This window comes from Anguilla anguilla, chromosome 19 (assembly GCF_013347855.1).
Source record: "Anguilla anguilla isolate fAngAng1 chromosome 19, fAngAng1.pri, whole genome shotgun sequence".
Lineage (NCBI taxonomy): Eukaryota > Metazoa > Chordata > Actinopteri > Anguilliformes > Anguillidae > Anguilla > Anguilla anguilla.
In genome coordinates, this window is record NC_049219.1 from 15441172 (window position 1) to 15455389 (window position 14218).

The 14218-nt window shown below is 44.5% G+C and overlaps 2 protein-coding genes across 3 annotated transcripts; both read left to right on the forward strand.

Moving 5' to 3' along the window:
• The first annotated feature begins 8 nt into the window (after positions 1–8).
• Positions 9–8803, forward strand: mkrn1 (makorin, ring finger protein, 1). 2 transcript variants are annotated; one of them, XM_035401486.1, is made up of 8 exons: positions 9–157; positions 1186–1314; positions 4646–4857; positions 5345–5568; positions 5831–6045; positions 6551–6661; positions 6974–7118; positions 7459–8803. In XM_035401486.1, exons 1-8 carry the CDS (start codon positions 81–83, stop codon positions 7669–7671), a joined length of 1326 nt encoding a protein of 441 aa, XP_035257377.1. In that variant the 5' UTR covers positions 9–80; the 3' UTR covers positions 7672–8803. The 2 variants fall into 2 exon arrangements, with proteins under 2 accessions (XP_035257377.1, XP_035257378.1); XM_035401487.1 differs by having other exon boundaries at positions 1186–1272.
• A 1236-nt stretch (positions 8804–10039) lies between these two features.
• tmem121b (transmembrane protein 121B) lies at positions 10040–13281 on the forward strand. Its single transcript, XM_035401415.1, has one exon. The coding sequence runs from the start codon at positions 10184–10186 to the stop codon at positions 11372–11374; it is 1191 nt and encodes a 396-aa protein (XP_035257306.1). The 5' UTR covers positions 10040–10183; the 3' UTR covers positions 11375–13281.
• Positions 13282–14218: the final 937 nt, after the last annotated feature.

Below are 14218 nucleotides of genomic sequence, written 5' to 3' on the forward strand. Positions count from 1 at the left end.
CGGAAATTGCCGATTTGATGCCGAACACTAGAACGCGGTTGGCCGGAAGATCCGGGTGCTGAGCTTCAAGATAAACAGTAATGGCGGAGGCAGCGGCAGCAACCACAGCGGCTCCAGCAGTAACAGGAGGAGGCTGGACCAAACACGTAACCTGCAGGTGGGACACAATTTGTTCTGTTGTCGCAGATTATTAGTTGCAACTCCGGTAAACTCTAAATGACTGTTCGTTGCCCTGATCGTAAGATAGATGGCTAACTAATTACTGTCAGCGTTGTCTTTGTGTTGTGGCCAGCTGACCGTTAGCACTGGCTAACAGGGTATTTTTGTTGTTTTCGTCCGCTATATTTGCGGCGTTATTCGCTTTAACTTCTTTGGTAACACGGCTCGGCTCAGGTCGGCTTGGCTGCAGTCCGCCAGCAGCCTGTAGCATAGCTACGCTACGGTGGCTATCTGAGAAGCTTTACAATGATGGAGATAAACAAAGGCTTCGGCGCTGAGATACAGAAGATCTTCCTAAAAAGCTGCGGCTAACCCTATATTAACAGTGATGGGGATGGTATTTGCAGAATTTGCATGAACAGCTCCACTTCATGCTATTTCGCTGTTTTATTTTTAATTGTCAGCTATCCTATTTATCGATGGTTAGTGTCACTGTCATCCTCACAAAAAATCAGGTCCGTGTTGCTATAGCACAACGTTCCTGTCTTTCCAAATTTTCCAGGTTTAAAACTATTTAGAAACCAGAAAATGCTTTTTAAATTGGTAATTTCAGTATAATGAAGAGAACTGCTTCACGCATTTGCCTGATCAGATTGCGTTACCTCGACTGTGTGAAAACAGCGATGATCTGGATGGTAGCCAGAAAGCTAATTTTGTTCGCTAACAACGGGTCACTATAGACTATGTGGTTTATCAACAAAGAGCTATAAGGTTGACAGCCTCTTGACTGTTTTGTTCATAACGTTGGGGTTATGTTCGCGAGCCGAAGTCGCAGCGGCCGTCTAGCCTGCTCGCCAGGAGTCATGTATAATGCATGCTTCTGCACTTGAACTTCATCATATCCGAGGACAGATGTTTTGAATGTCATTTTTGGTTTGAGGAAGCGAAGTGAACTGTTGCGTATCTCTCGCGGTTTTCTCCAGCTAATTGTCGTTTTTTTCCCCCCACTGTCTCGTTCGATCGAAGGTATTTCATGCATGGGGTTTGCAAGGAAGGGAGCAACTGTCGATATTCCCACGACCTCAGCAGCAGCAAACCGACCATGATTTGCAGGTACTTTCAAAGGGGATGCTGTGCGTACGGTGACCGGTGCAGGTAAGCATCAGGGGACTGCCTTCTGCGTTTTTATATAACCAGTCAGCTGACTGCTTTGCATCGCCATGCCAACTAATGCATTTTGCATTTGTCTTTGTTATTGAAGGACTGAAACTATTTTAGAACATTTAGAGTGTAGTATGGAAATACTGTGCATATCTAAAAGGTGTGACGGGTGGGGTGCGCACAACCATGAGAGCGATCCTGGACTGACAGTACCCCAACATGGCCCATAACCGTACACCTGTTTTACTGTAGAATAATTGATAGGTAATTGATAATGCAATTTATTTTCATGTAGTGTTGCGGCCACAGAGCTGCATTTAGAGCGCCCGCATCATATATTTAAATAATTCATTTGGAAAGCAGAGGTGCTATTTAGCATCTGAAAGCTTCAAGTCTATTGTATTAACCAGCGGGTCACAGGTAGAGGGGACTAAATTAGCATCAGTGGCAAAATTCAATAGTGTTGTGTGTGTGGTTGTGTGTGAGAGAGAGATGGAGGGAGGAATATATAATGGAAGTAGTGTCCACCCACAGATCTCTGTGATGAGAACAGCCTTTGATTTTAAAAGCTGGGGCTGCTTAAGCAGCAGCCTATGGGAACCTCAAACGACACCTCACTATTTACAGTGCACCCAGGGAACAACGAGTGTGAGAGTGATTGAGAGAGTGAGAGAGCGATGGATGTTGGACTTCCCTTCCACATGGTATTGCCGCCGTCTCTCCGGGCAGCATTCCCACGCAGTTTGTTTATGTCCCCAGCCTCGCAGATGGACCCGTGGGGTCTCCTGCATCATACCGCATTATGGGATGGGTGGGGGTGGGGGTGGGGGTGGGGGTGGGGGGTGGAGTGGAGGGGATTGGGGGGGGGGGCAGCGGCAGCTGGATGGATCTGGGCTGTGGAGGTGTTTTAAATGGCTGCAAAGTGCAAGTCTTGAGTTAGGAGAGCTGTTCACATGTCTGTTCCACTTGTCCTTTGCTGTCCCATGCAATACTGGGAGAGTCCTGCTCTGAACCAAAATATTTCAGAATTTCTGTATAATAATAAAGATGATAATATGAATAATAATAATAATTAATTAATTAATTAATCATAACAGGTAGAATAAACCTTACTACTACTATTACTACTAATAATATTCATACTTTTTATTCACCAAACCGATTTCAGAGGGATGTGAGGTGGGCAAAGGTATTTTTTATACAATGAAATGAAGTTTTGGGGGAGGGCAAACCCATTTGAAAATGAACGTGAACAGGGAATGCTGGGAGTTGCAGTATTTGCACGCTAAAATTCTAAGTTGTTTTTGAGTTGTCAGCCATCTGGAAAAACACACTGCTTGTGGCTGAATCTTAGATGCACTAAACATTTTTTTTGGCTGCAATTATTAATGCATTATTAAGTAACACATTGGATTATTGATCTCATATTTTTCATCCGATTTCCTGCTGTCCTCCTTGCTATGGAAAATGACCGATTGCTATGAACGAGTTGCCAGTCTTGTGCTTTCCCATCCCAGGGTACTTAGACACGCCGATTTCCTCTTGCTCTGCTCAGAGCCCCTAATGTGGGGCTGGAAATGCGCTTAATAGCGCCAAGGCCACTTTCAGTGCAGTAACAGACTGCCTGTCATCGTCTGTGTAGCTAATCCTGTTAAAGGCAAAGCACTGGTCAGGCCTTGCTGCATTGTGCAGGAATCGCCCAGTGCCTGGACTGGAGGCTGCTGAATTTAAATGTTTATTATTATTATTATTTTAATTTATTTTAAATTAATATTATAAATGAATTATTTAGAATTTAGGATGGAGGGATGTTTCCTTTCTCAGTGCACTGTTACAAACTGGGTTACAAACTCTTGACGTCAGTCCACGCTTCTTGCAATGGGAGCAGTTTAAATGCAAAACAGCCAGATTAGAAAATTTTTGTGCGCACACGCACAAAAACAAGAATTGGTGCTGACGTGCGCTTTCATTTTCGAGCTCAGTAATGTGGTCATCGTCGGGTAGATACTAATCTGCTTAGTGTATAGATTTGGCTGGAGTTGATTCATAATGAGATCGATTTTGGGCCTTGTGGTGGAAAATGAACAGGACTGACTGACTACATGCGGTTTACTGTAGACTATTCGAGCTGTGACTTTGTGCGATTGTGGGGGCAGTGCTGGCAGTAAAACAGCACTGTGTGTGGTATTATTCCTCTTCATTTGGGCAGCAAGAAGTGCATTAACAAGTGATGCCCAAGAGTACTGATTATGGGTCTTGGCAGGTACTTGGCAGGTTCATGAAGCTCTGGTTTAAATTAAACAGTGGACTAATTTGAACTGGATAAGACTCTCAATTCTCCATTACAATCTGACGGATGTTTCAGTTCACCGATTGGCTGATGAAAGGTTTTTTTTTTCTTTTTTCTTCTTCTGTGCATCTGCCCAGTTGCGCGCTGTTTAGTCGATCGTTAAGGCGTGGAACGTACGTCGCATCTCCCAGCATGCATCCCGGGTCAGGCCGTTCATAGAAAAGGAGCGTGCAGGAAGAGGAACTGGTTATGGAAAGCACTGCAGAGCAACTGGCAAACCCCTGAAACGGCGAATGGAATTTCAGTGGCAGAAAATGTGCGTTAAGGCAATGGTGCGGTTTATGAGGACACTTCACTAGCTGTCCTACTATAGTGCTGGAGAAGTGTCCTCATAAACTTCACATTTTGCTAAAAGCATTTAATGCGAACGTGTGCCCGTGGGTTCTAATATTGAAACTTTGTGGTCTAAAGGCGAAGTGCTATGTCTGGCACATGCCCAATACTGAGAGTCACCAGTCATGAACTTGTAGTTACGATGCGCCTGTTTGATCGGTGAACGCATTTCTTGGTCGACGACACGCCATTTACAGTGGCTTTGCCGCCTCCGTTCAGTCAGTTTTCCATTATTTGGTGAAATTGGATTACGTTTTATTTAATTACAAATGAAATTAATTTGTCAGTGTGTGTATTCATATCATAGTCTGAAATGCCAAGTGATCGGAAATGGCGTATTGCCGCTGGGTAAATGGCTAACAGCTCATTTGACTCTTACTGTAAGTGGTGTGTTTTTGCATCGCTCACAAACCGTGCTGTGATTTTTTGTAGAATTAATTGAATTCAGAAAGCAGCTATATTGTTAATCTTGCGGTTCTTCTTTAGTCACTGTTTTCTTACCGACTACAAAAGCTGTGCTGATTTAATTCTCAGAGCTCACTATCTGTCCAGGGGAAGCACACACACACACACAAGCACACAAATTGCAAAATGCATTTAAACAAAAAAAACGCTTGTAATGTGGCGTTTTCCCCCACGCAGGTATGAACACACAAAACCAGCCAAACCGGAGGAGCCGGACGGTCCCAAGCAAACAATGCCGCTGCCCCCTGCCCCCCTCCCCGCCACCGTCACTTCGCACCCCCAGCCGGGGGGCAGCAGCGCAGAGCCCCAGGAGCACCCGGACGGAATAGGGGCCAGAGACTGGGTGAACGCAGCAGAGTTTGTGCCAGGGCAGCCCTACTGCGGGCGAGGTAGCTCCACTCTTCCCGTTTAAAGAGTTTCTGACTGTAGCTTTAATGGGGGGAGGAGGAGGAGAGGTGGGGGGGTTTATGGGTAGTTATGGGGTGTACTGCAAGCTGCTGACCTGATAGTTGTAAGGGCAGCAGATTCTGCCTCCTGGACTTTCTCTGGAGATCCTCCATCGCCTGCTTCCTCCTCCACCAGAGCCGCCATGACAGGCTGGCAGACATTGTGAATGCCACTTTGGTGCACGGAGCTTTCCTACCAGGGGAAAAACGAGTTAGCACAATGAAACAAAATGGTGGCGACAGTTATCAGGGGGGCTTCCAAGTGGCGTTTCCGGGCTGTGGCACTTGTGCGGAGGACGTTGTGGAAGAGGTGACGTCCTTATGAAGGAATGGAATGTACCACTCTTTGTGGTGGTGTGGGGGGGTGATGTTCAAGGCACTACCGTAGTGAATCTGAGCCCTGTTGTTTGCCCCCCTTTGCGCTTGGCAGCGGCTGACCCGGTTCCATCGGAGGGGCCGGGCCTGGTCATCGAGGAAGAGTACGAGAAGGAGCAGGCCGACAAGGAGCTGAAGAAGCAGCTGTGCCCCTACGCGGCGGTCGGGGAGTGCCGCTACGGGCTCAACTGCGCCTATCTCCACGGCGACGTCTGCGACATGTGCGGCCTGCAGGTCCTGCACCCCTCCGACTCCGCCCAGCGCTCGCAGCACATCAAGGTGAGCCTGCTGGGGGGGGGGGGGTGGGGGGGGCGTGGCTTCTCACGGTCCGGAACTTTCCCTCTGTGATCTCACAATGCTGATGCCCGGTGCTGCAGCAGTAAGACCAGCGATGAATGCAGTTGAGGGAAAAAATAAGATGATACAATTTCTTTTAAAAATGATAGCGGGCATGACCCAGCCCAAAAACCCCTGTGCTCCTTGAGGGGGGTCGCCAGCACGCCCCTGGGTGCCTAACCGCTGCTCCTTCCTTCGGCCCCAGGCGTGCATCGAGGCCCACGAGAAGGACATGGAGATCTCCTTCGCCATCCAGCGCAGCAAGGACATGATGTGCGGCGTGTGCATGGAGGTGGTGTTCGAGAAGGCCAACCCCGGGGAGCGGCGCTTCGGCATCCTGTCCAACTGCAGCCACTGCTACTGCCTCAAGTGCATCCGCAAGTGGAGGAGCGCCAAGCAGTTCGAGAGCAAGATCATCAAGTAAGGCCCCGCAAGCAAGCAAGCAAGCAAGCAGGCAGGCAGGGCCTGGGGTGCTGTGTGCAGGGGGAGCGGGGCATGCTGGGACGGCCCTGGTCGAACGCTTATTTGCGATACCGTTACTATCATGTGGCAGAATGTTTTTGTGGTGCTGCTTTACCAAAAAAAAACACTTTTTTTTGGAGTGGGATTCTTTTGACACATTTTTAAAAAATTGGAACATTCATGTCCTAATAATAATTTCTATATGCTAATTTAAGGTCAGATGAGGTCTTCTGCTGGATAAGTTTGTCTGCCAAATTAACATAAATGAATTTCATTGCCATTATTTTTTATCTTGAATTTGTTCATTTTAATTTGGTGTGGAAGTGCGTGTGTTTTTTATTTTCGTTCATACCATTTTCAGGGATATGGAGGCCATTTTGTATGCTTTTGTTAATGTGGCCTGCAGCAGTTATGAGGTGATGCGCTGTGCCTAAAGTGGTCGCCTCTCACTCCCCCACGCCAGGTCCTGCCCAGAGTGTCGAATCACGTCCAATTTTGTCATCCCGAGTGAATACTGGGTAGAGGACAAAGAAGAAAAACAGAAACTCATCCAGAAGTACAAGGACGGCATGGGGTACGGATGAGTCTAATACCTGATTTAACACAGAAACATGCATACACACACGCAGACACGCATGCGTGCGCACGCACATGTACACGCACGCACATACAGACATACAGGCACACACAGTGCCAGAAGCCTTGGGAGTGCTGGCAGTTCCGGTCGGCACACTGGCAGTGAAAATTCCACACCAGACTGCGGGGTGCGTCATCGCTACCCCGACAACCAGACGGAAGTGTTGTGTTGTGACCGGGAAAGAGAGAAAAAATAAATTAAAAAAAGCACGTAACATAAAAATCGTTCTTTTCCCTGCCGCACCTGCAGCACTAAACCGTGCCGGTATTTCGACGAGGGGCGTGGCAGCTGTCCGTTCGGGGCGAACTGCTTCTACAAGCACGCCTATCCCGACGGCCGCCTGGAGGAGTCCCAACCTCAGAGGCGTGTCACGGGGTCGGCCGGACGGCACCGGGTAAGAGCCGCGGGGCACACCGGGGGGGGGGGGGGGGGGGGGGGGCTGCATTTTTATGGTAAAATGTTTGTAAAAAATTTACAGGGTTTCACAGTTTTTTCTCTCTCTCTCTCCTTAAAATCACTGTCCTAGTCATGTAGATTAACGTCAAGAATTTATTTAACGGCCACCCCAAAAAAAGAAAATAATTTGTACGTTTTTTTTTTTTCCACCGGTAACATTGCTTCCGGTCTTTTTTGCCGTTTTTTTTTTCCCCCCCGCAACTTTCCACTGCCATTATACTCTAAAATGCCTGCTGCACATTAGCCCCGGTGCACATCATTGCGGCTACTTTTTGCAGAACTCCAGACGGACGCCCCTGTGGGACATCTTCGACGAGCGGGAGAGCGGCGACTCCTTCGACAACGAGGACGAGGAGATGGTGACGCTGGAGCTGAGCGAGATGCTGCTCATGCTCCTGGCGGCCGGCACCGACGACGAGGTCACCGACTCGGAGGACGAGTGGGACTTGTTTCACGAGGAGCTGGACGATTACTACGAGGTTTACCTATAGCGCACCGCTCCAAACAAACAAACTCACCCCCTCCCCCCCCCCCCCCTTTCCCTTCAATAGGCCTAGTATGGACTGTCATGTGTGAGTGTTGACAGTAGCTTCTTTTCCTATGTTGTGGCAGTGCCTTTAAGCAGGCCATTTATGAATACGTGAATTTAAATGAATTTAATGAATAAAAGGATAAAAAGAAAAAACGGACAAACAGGTCGGTGCACTCGTGCTAAAAAGTTTTCTAGAAACCCCCTCGCCCCCTGTCCCCGTCCCTTCAATACATTCTGTGAGTCTGTCAGTGTCCGGTTTATTTAAAAACAAGCAAAGAAAATGCAGGAAAAAAAAACAGTTAAAAAAAAAAAAAAAAGACTATATAAATAATGATAAAAATATAAATAAAAAATCCATCCGTTGGAAGAGTATCACTAATAAACCATCTGACTTTATTCTTGGGTGTGGGTTTGGCTTGTGTATCATCTACCCAGGTGTTTTTTTTTTTTTAAAGTTCACTTCAGTAGTGGATGTGGGACCCCAGTTACAGCCTACAGAACTGGTCATGACGGGTGCTTTTTAAATCCTCTTGTTTTAATGCACTGAATTTCTGGGAAGCGCAGGGTGGGGTGGGTGGGAGTATGGTCCATATGCACAAATGCACTCTAAAGTTCATACACACTAATCATATCCCGTCCCACGTTATGAAATGTGAATGAGCTCTTTTTCAATATATATATATATATATATATAATTTTTTTTTTTTTTTTAATGGGTCCAAGAGCACATTTTGGCCTCTGTCACACCTGTCCGTGAACACCTGTGGTACCGAACAACAAGTCCCTCCTCATGACCAAATCACCAGAACCCTGTGATTTGGGATGCCCAGAATGCATTTATTACTCAAATGACTGTCTGTTGAGATATATTATAATTACTGTTTGACTTGAAAAGTCTTGTTTGTTTTCAGTAACGGATAACGTTTTAATGCTCTCTGGGAAAAAGACCAAGCCAAAAACCCTTGACTGTTTTTCCCCATCTGTATTTCACTGCTATGAAATGAGTATATTTATATTGAAATATGTTGTTTTCTATGATCCCAGAACCCGTTCCACATTTATTTGGAGATTAAAGTTTATTAACAAATGAATTTGGGGCTTATCCAGTGCATTTTCTTTACAGACTTCACTAGCGTTTGAATTTCCTGCTGAAGCAGAATTCCAGATACCTGCCTCTGGTGTCACTGAAGGCCATGACCCCCGACATTCCTTTCACATGGTCCTTCTCTCGACCTTTAATTAGGTATCAACCACAGTACCTTTTCTTTCCAACAATGGTGTGCTTGAGCGTGCTTGTCAGTCTTACATCCCTGCCTACGGTGCTTTGGGAAACCCTGGATGGAAGCCCTCACTTTGCAAGTGATGGTACCCAAGAATTTTCATACATCCCACTTAAATGTAATTTCAGCCGAGTGGTTTCAATTTAAAGAGGAATGTTTGGTAAACTGGTTTTTAATCAAATACTATTTACATTAGTGCTAAGCAAAATAGAGTACCTAAATGTGCAACCAATCTGGCAGGCATTTGCAAATTACTTGGTAACAAGACTGGGAACTGAATTTCAGAAACCATTCATATCAAATGTGAATTTTTGCATGAGATTTTCTTACTACGAAAAACCTTTCTAAATGTAATTGGGTTGGCTTCTACTTGGATGGCCTTTTTCTTTTTGTGACGGTCTTATGCTCTGCCTTTAATAGGTATGTGCCTTTCCTGGAAGAACATTTTAGTGACACAGGGAAACCCTATTCATCAACCTAATTTCCATTTTAATATTGTTTTCCAGGGGTCAGTGATGGCCTCATTATCCGTTTTGTTTATTTCTTATTATTCGTAATAACAGTCAATCATGTACAGGCAGCAATGCGTGTATATGACAGCCAAATATGTCTACTGGGGTGTTTAGATGTTGTGTATAACTGGATTTTATTTTTTCTGTTTTGCAATGCTTTTGAATCATTCCAGGAGAGACACGAATCGGTCCTGAGCAGTCCTTTATATATTCACTGCATGGTTTGCGTATTTGACCTGATATGAGAGGATTTCATTAGTTTGACTGATGGATATGTTTATGCATAGAAAAGATTAAGAGGAAACATTCATAGCCAAATCACTTTAATTGCTGACAGGGACTGGTTTTTTTCTCTCGATATAAACGGGTTCACAGAACTGAGATTAACACATATATGCGAAATGTAAAAATGAAATGAAACAGTTTAGTATTCGTCGTTGCATTTAATTTGTTTTTTTCACTGAGCCCTCGGGAAAATACCGCAATAAAAACGAAACGCCGGAAATTGTGGTAAAACACAATACAAAAACACGAATATAAAATAAAATAATCGGCCGAAGACACTCCATTCCAACACTAAGGAAAATTCCACGCCAGAATTTTACGCAACCTTGCACCCCCTCCATCTCTGAGCGTCTCTCACTATGAGCAGGGGAGAAGGAGCGCCGACATATATACAATGATCGCAGCATCTGGAAACGAAAATTCGGAAGCCGACTTTCCCCAGTCCGAAGCGGTGATCTGCCCCGAGTCTCCCGTTTCCTTGTCGCCGGAAAACCGCGAGCTGTTCATCAGAAACGCCTCGTCCAGGCGGGATACTCAGACTTCCACCGGCAGCGCAAACCAGCAGGAAAGCAGCACCGAGCGCCTGGTTTCCTCGGCAGCTCTTGCCGCTGCCTACATCATGACATCGGGGGAGTTCATGCACACCACTCCCTTGTTCGTGCGAAGATCCAGAAGGAACAACCTCTACAAAATCCTCTGCTTCCTCTTCCTCCTCTTCCAGGGTGGAATTCTAGATTTCTACCTGATAGTGTTCACTGATCTCTACTGGTGCTCGTGGATAGCCACCGACCTGGTGGTGATGACGGGCTGGGGTATTTTCTTTCTGAAAAACGCAAGGAGCAAACGGGAGCGAGCCTGTGGTTTTCACCAGAAGAGCTCAATATTCGGTTGCAACCTCGGGGAGTTCACCTACTCCTACCTCGCCTGGCTTATATACGTCATTGCGTGCACCCCGAAAGTGGTGCTTATTTTGGAGACGTCGATTTTGGACCTGATCACGCTCAAAGTCCCGCTCGGGATCACCGGCTTTAAGATAATCATTACACTGTCTGCACCGCTGCTCTACTGCTTAATCAATTCAGTCATCGAGGACTTTAACGGGGCCACGCGCTACCACTCCCAAAGTTGCTTCCTAAGCACCTGCATGGATATGCTGGACAGCTTCACCTTGATCGAGATGGTCCTAATGAACGAGATTCCTACTGTGTACCTTAAGTACACGGTCATATCCGTCTATTTTATCGCGCTGGGCGTCCCAGTGCTCTGGTTGTATGAGCTGACAGCCTCCCAGATGCACTGTCGGTGGATTTGGGCAAGGTTTCTCTCCAGCGTCCTGGTTAACGCTCCCCTGCTTGTCGTCAGGTGTTTCCTGGTTTATGTTTACAAAATGCCCGTTTCGGTGCTGATGTTTAAGAACATATTCTTCTTGGCTTGTAAGTGCCTGGAATTGGTCGAGCAATGTCTAACTGTTAAGGGAGCTCGGAGGTACGCCAGTAACCAAACTCAAGTGTCCCACTGCGTCTCTGAAAACGACATGTGCCCACACGGCTATGTCAATACCTTGGCAGTTAACACCCAATCTTAAATATATCCGAGAGGGGAGGCGAGATAAGGTATTGCTTTAAAAGTCGGTTAAGTGGGACCATTGAAATAGCCTTACACGACGGTGTCTACCTGCAAAATAATTTCAACCGGTGCTACAATCAAACACTATATTAGCCAATCTACTGTTATTAACATTTAGTATCTGGCAATGACCACAGAAATCGACATGAGTTGCCTGTACTGGATATTTTGTGATATGAGAATTTTGTGCGTTATGTGGTTTGATTGAACTCATGATTTGCACTTGTACAGTATGTTGCACTTTAATGGAATTTAACAGGTGTGTCATTGATCTAACGTGAAGGTTTTGAGTGCAATGTCTCAAAGTGACGTGACTGAATACTAGTGTTACGGTTCAGTGTGAATTATTATATAGCTACTATAATCCTAATGTCTACAAAAACATGTTGCATTTTCCAAATTTCTATTTAATACACTTCATCCGCAATGGGAACTGCAAAGCGCGCTTTGCGTTAAACTGGTTTGTGCGTCTTCTATGTTGAATAAATGCGTTTTTGTACAATAGGGCTCCCCACTGAGCAGTGGACGTCGTTTCAGCGTCTCGTTTATGATTTTAGCTCTCATATAACTCAGGATCTGTCCAGCTAACCCTAGCACACTTTCAGCCCGAGCACCGTAATAAGCATTATGTATTCATTTTATCGAATCCGCCACACGCATTGATCAGACGCATTGGAGAACTGTTAAAAAATGTAGTTTCATCTTTTTAATATGCCACTCAACTGGGCCCGACACGTTTTGCGTCTCTATGGTTTTTCTGTCACATATTCCCCGTGCGGTTAAGCTTAGCCCACTTTCAGCCAAAGCACTAAAATAGGCATAATTCTTTTCCCTTTTTTTGTTGCCAAAACCATTAATCAGATTGGGGAGCTCTTAACAGTTTTTTTTTTATCGGCTAGCAGTATTCAAAAGATAATGAGGTCATCGCCGACCCCTGGAAAACTAAAATTAAAATGGAAATTGGGTTGATGGATAAAGTCTCCTTTGTCACATGAATTTTATTCCACGAAAAATGGTAAGAAATATCTCATGCAGAATCCACATTTTAAATGAACGGATTCTAAAACCGAGTTCCCAGTCTTGTTACTTAGTAACTGAAATGGCATTCAAGTAAGATGTATGAAAATGTAAGCCAACATTAATAATCTCTCCTCAAATGATCAGAAACGCACTTTGTACTTGGTCCTCCACTAGAGGGCAGTAATACACCACAAAGCGTCTCATCAAACAAGAGGAATTTGGACACACTATGCGCATCATTTTAACTGGAGCGATTCGCAATTATCGGTTTTGGGTACATATTAGTGTTTTTAATTCATCAGCCGTCATTTTGTTTTCTTGGTTTGGAGATAAGTGTGATTCGATTTGAAAACCCTAGTGAATGTAACGCCGTCAGCTTGAGCCGAGGAACATTAGCTAGCAAGATCTAACGTTAGCCAACATGACTAGATACAGCCCATTTAGGCTTTGTATTCAAGTTATTTTAGACATTTCCTGCAACTGGGAGTGGCTTAAAAATATTAATTTCTTAACCGTCGTCTTTGTCCTTCGAACACTATTCATGTCTTTTTGTTACTTCACGTTGCCCGAGATACGACTATCAGAGTCCAATTATCTTACGCCGTTTGACGGACTCGTGGCCGCTACAACCTACAAGAGCCATAATATTTCATAAAAGATTGGAAAATATTAATGTATCATGTTAGCCTAATGATTTTGATGCATTATTATATTGCTAGGTTTTAGAGGTATCGCGGTAGGCCTAGTGCTTTCCCCATTTTTTTCTGCGCATTTCTTCAATAAAAAGGATTCTTTTAAAATAGATTTTAATATTTTAAGATTTTAAATAGTTTTAAAAAGTGGCCTTGAAATAATTATCTTCTATGAGGATTCTAACTAAAATGAGGAAGACTGCAACTAATATGCTACAACTGTACTATATCAAAACGAAAATTAATGTTACAATCCTCCTCATTTTAGTTACAATCTATATCAAAACTAAAATCAATGTTTAATATGTAAAAATTAATGTTAAAATTTCAAATGATGTGCACATGGAGCAAAGATTCACAAACAAATTTCAATGTCACACAGAATAGGTAATGAATAAATATTAGGTCCAATAAAATTGTTAGAAAGTAACACATTAGCAAGCACCTAGCATCATTCTAGCAACCACCCAGCACCATCCTAGCAACCACCCAGCACACCCTACCAACCACATAGTAACACCCTGGCAACTGCATACTAACACCTTACAACACCCTGGAACTACCGAATGAGTCCATACCAACCACTTAGTAAGACATTAGCAATCATCTAATAAGACCCTAGCAACCACCAATAAACCTATTCAACTACCTAGTAATAATAATAATGATAACAGTGATAATTACTTTATTTATTATTTATTACTTTATTTTCTCATGCTCAAAGCACTTTATTATGATTACGGGAAAACTTGCCTGAACCACCACCAATGTGTAGCACCCACCTGGGTGAACAATTTTTTCGCCAATTAAATCAGGGGATGTTTAGGCGGCAGGTTGACTGAACTTAGCCAGGATACTGGAGAACCCCCTACTCTTTATGATCGCTCTTTATGATCACAGAATCTTTAATAACCACAGTCAGGACCTCGGTTTAACAACCCATCCAAAAGATGGAATCTCCTGCAGCATGTTGTCCCCATCACTGCATTGAGGCATTAGAGGTCATTTTTAATTCAACCCAAGAGAAGAGCACACCAACACCACTTCCAGTAGCAACTCAACTTACTCAGGTGGTTTCCCATCCAATTAAC

Coding starts and splice junctions, on each gene's coding strand:
- tmem121b (XM_035401415.1), top strand. CDS start 10,184: ATGATCGCAGCATCTGGAAACGAAAATTCGGAAGCCGACTTTCCCCAG.
- mkrn1 (XM_035401486.1), top strand. CDS start 81: ATGGCGGAGGCAGCGGCAGCAACCACAGCGGCTCCAGCAGTAACAGGA. Junction 4,858..5,344: donor GCAGCCCTACTGCGGGCGAG/GTAGCTCCACTC, acceptor TGCGCTTGGCAG/CGGCTGACCCGGTTCCATCG. Junction 5,569..5,830: donor AGCGCTCGCAGCACATCAAG/GTGAGCCTGCTG, acceptor CTTCGGCCCCAG/GCGTGCATCGAGGCCCACGA.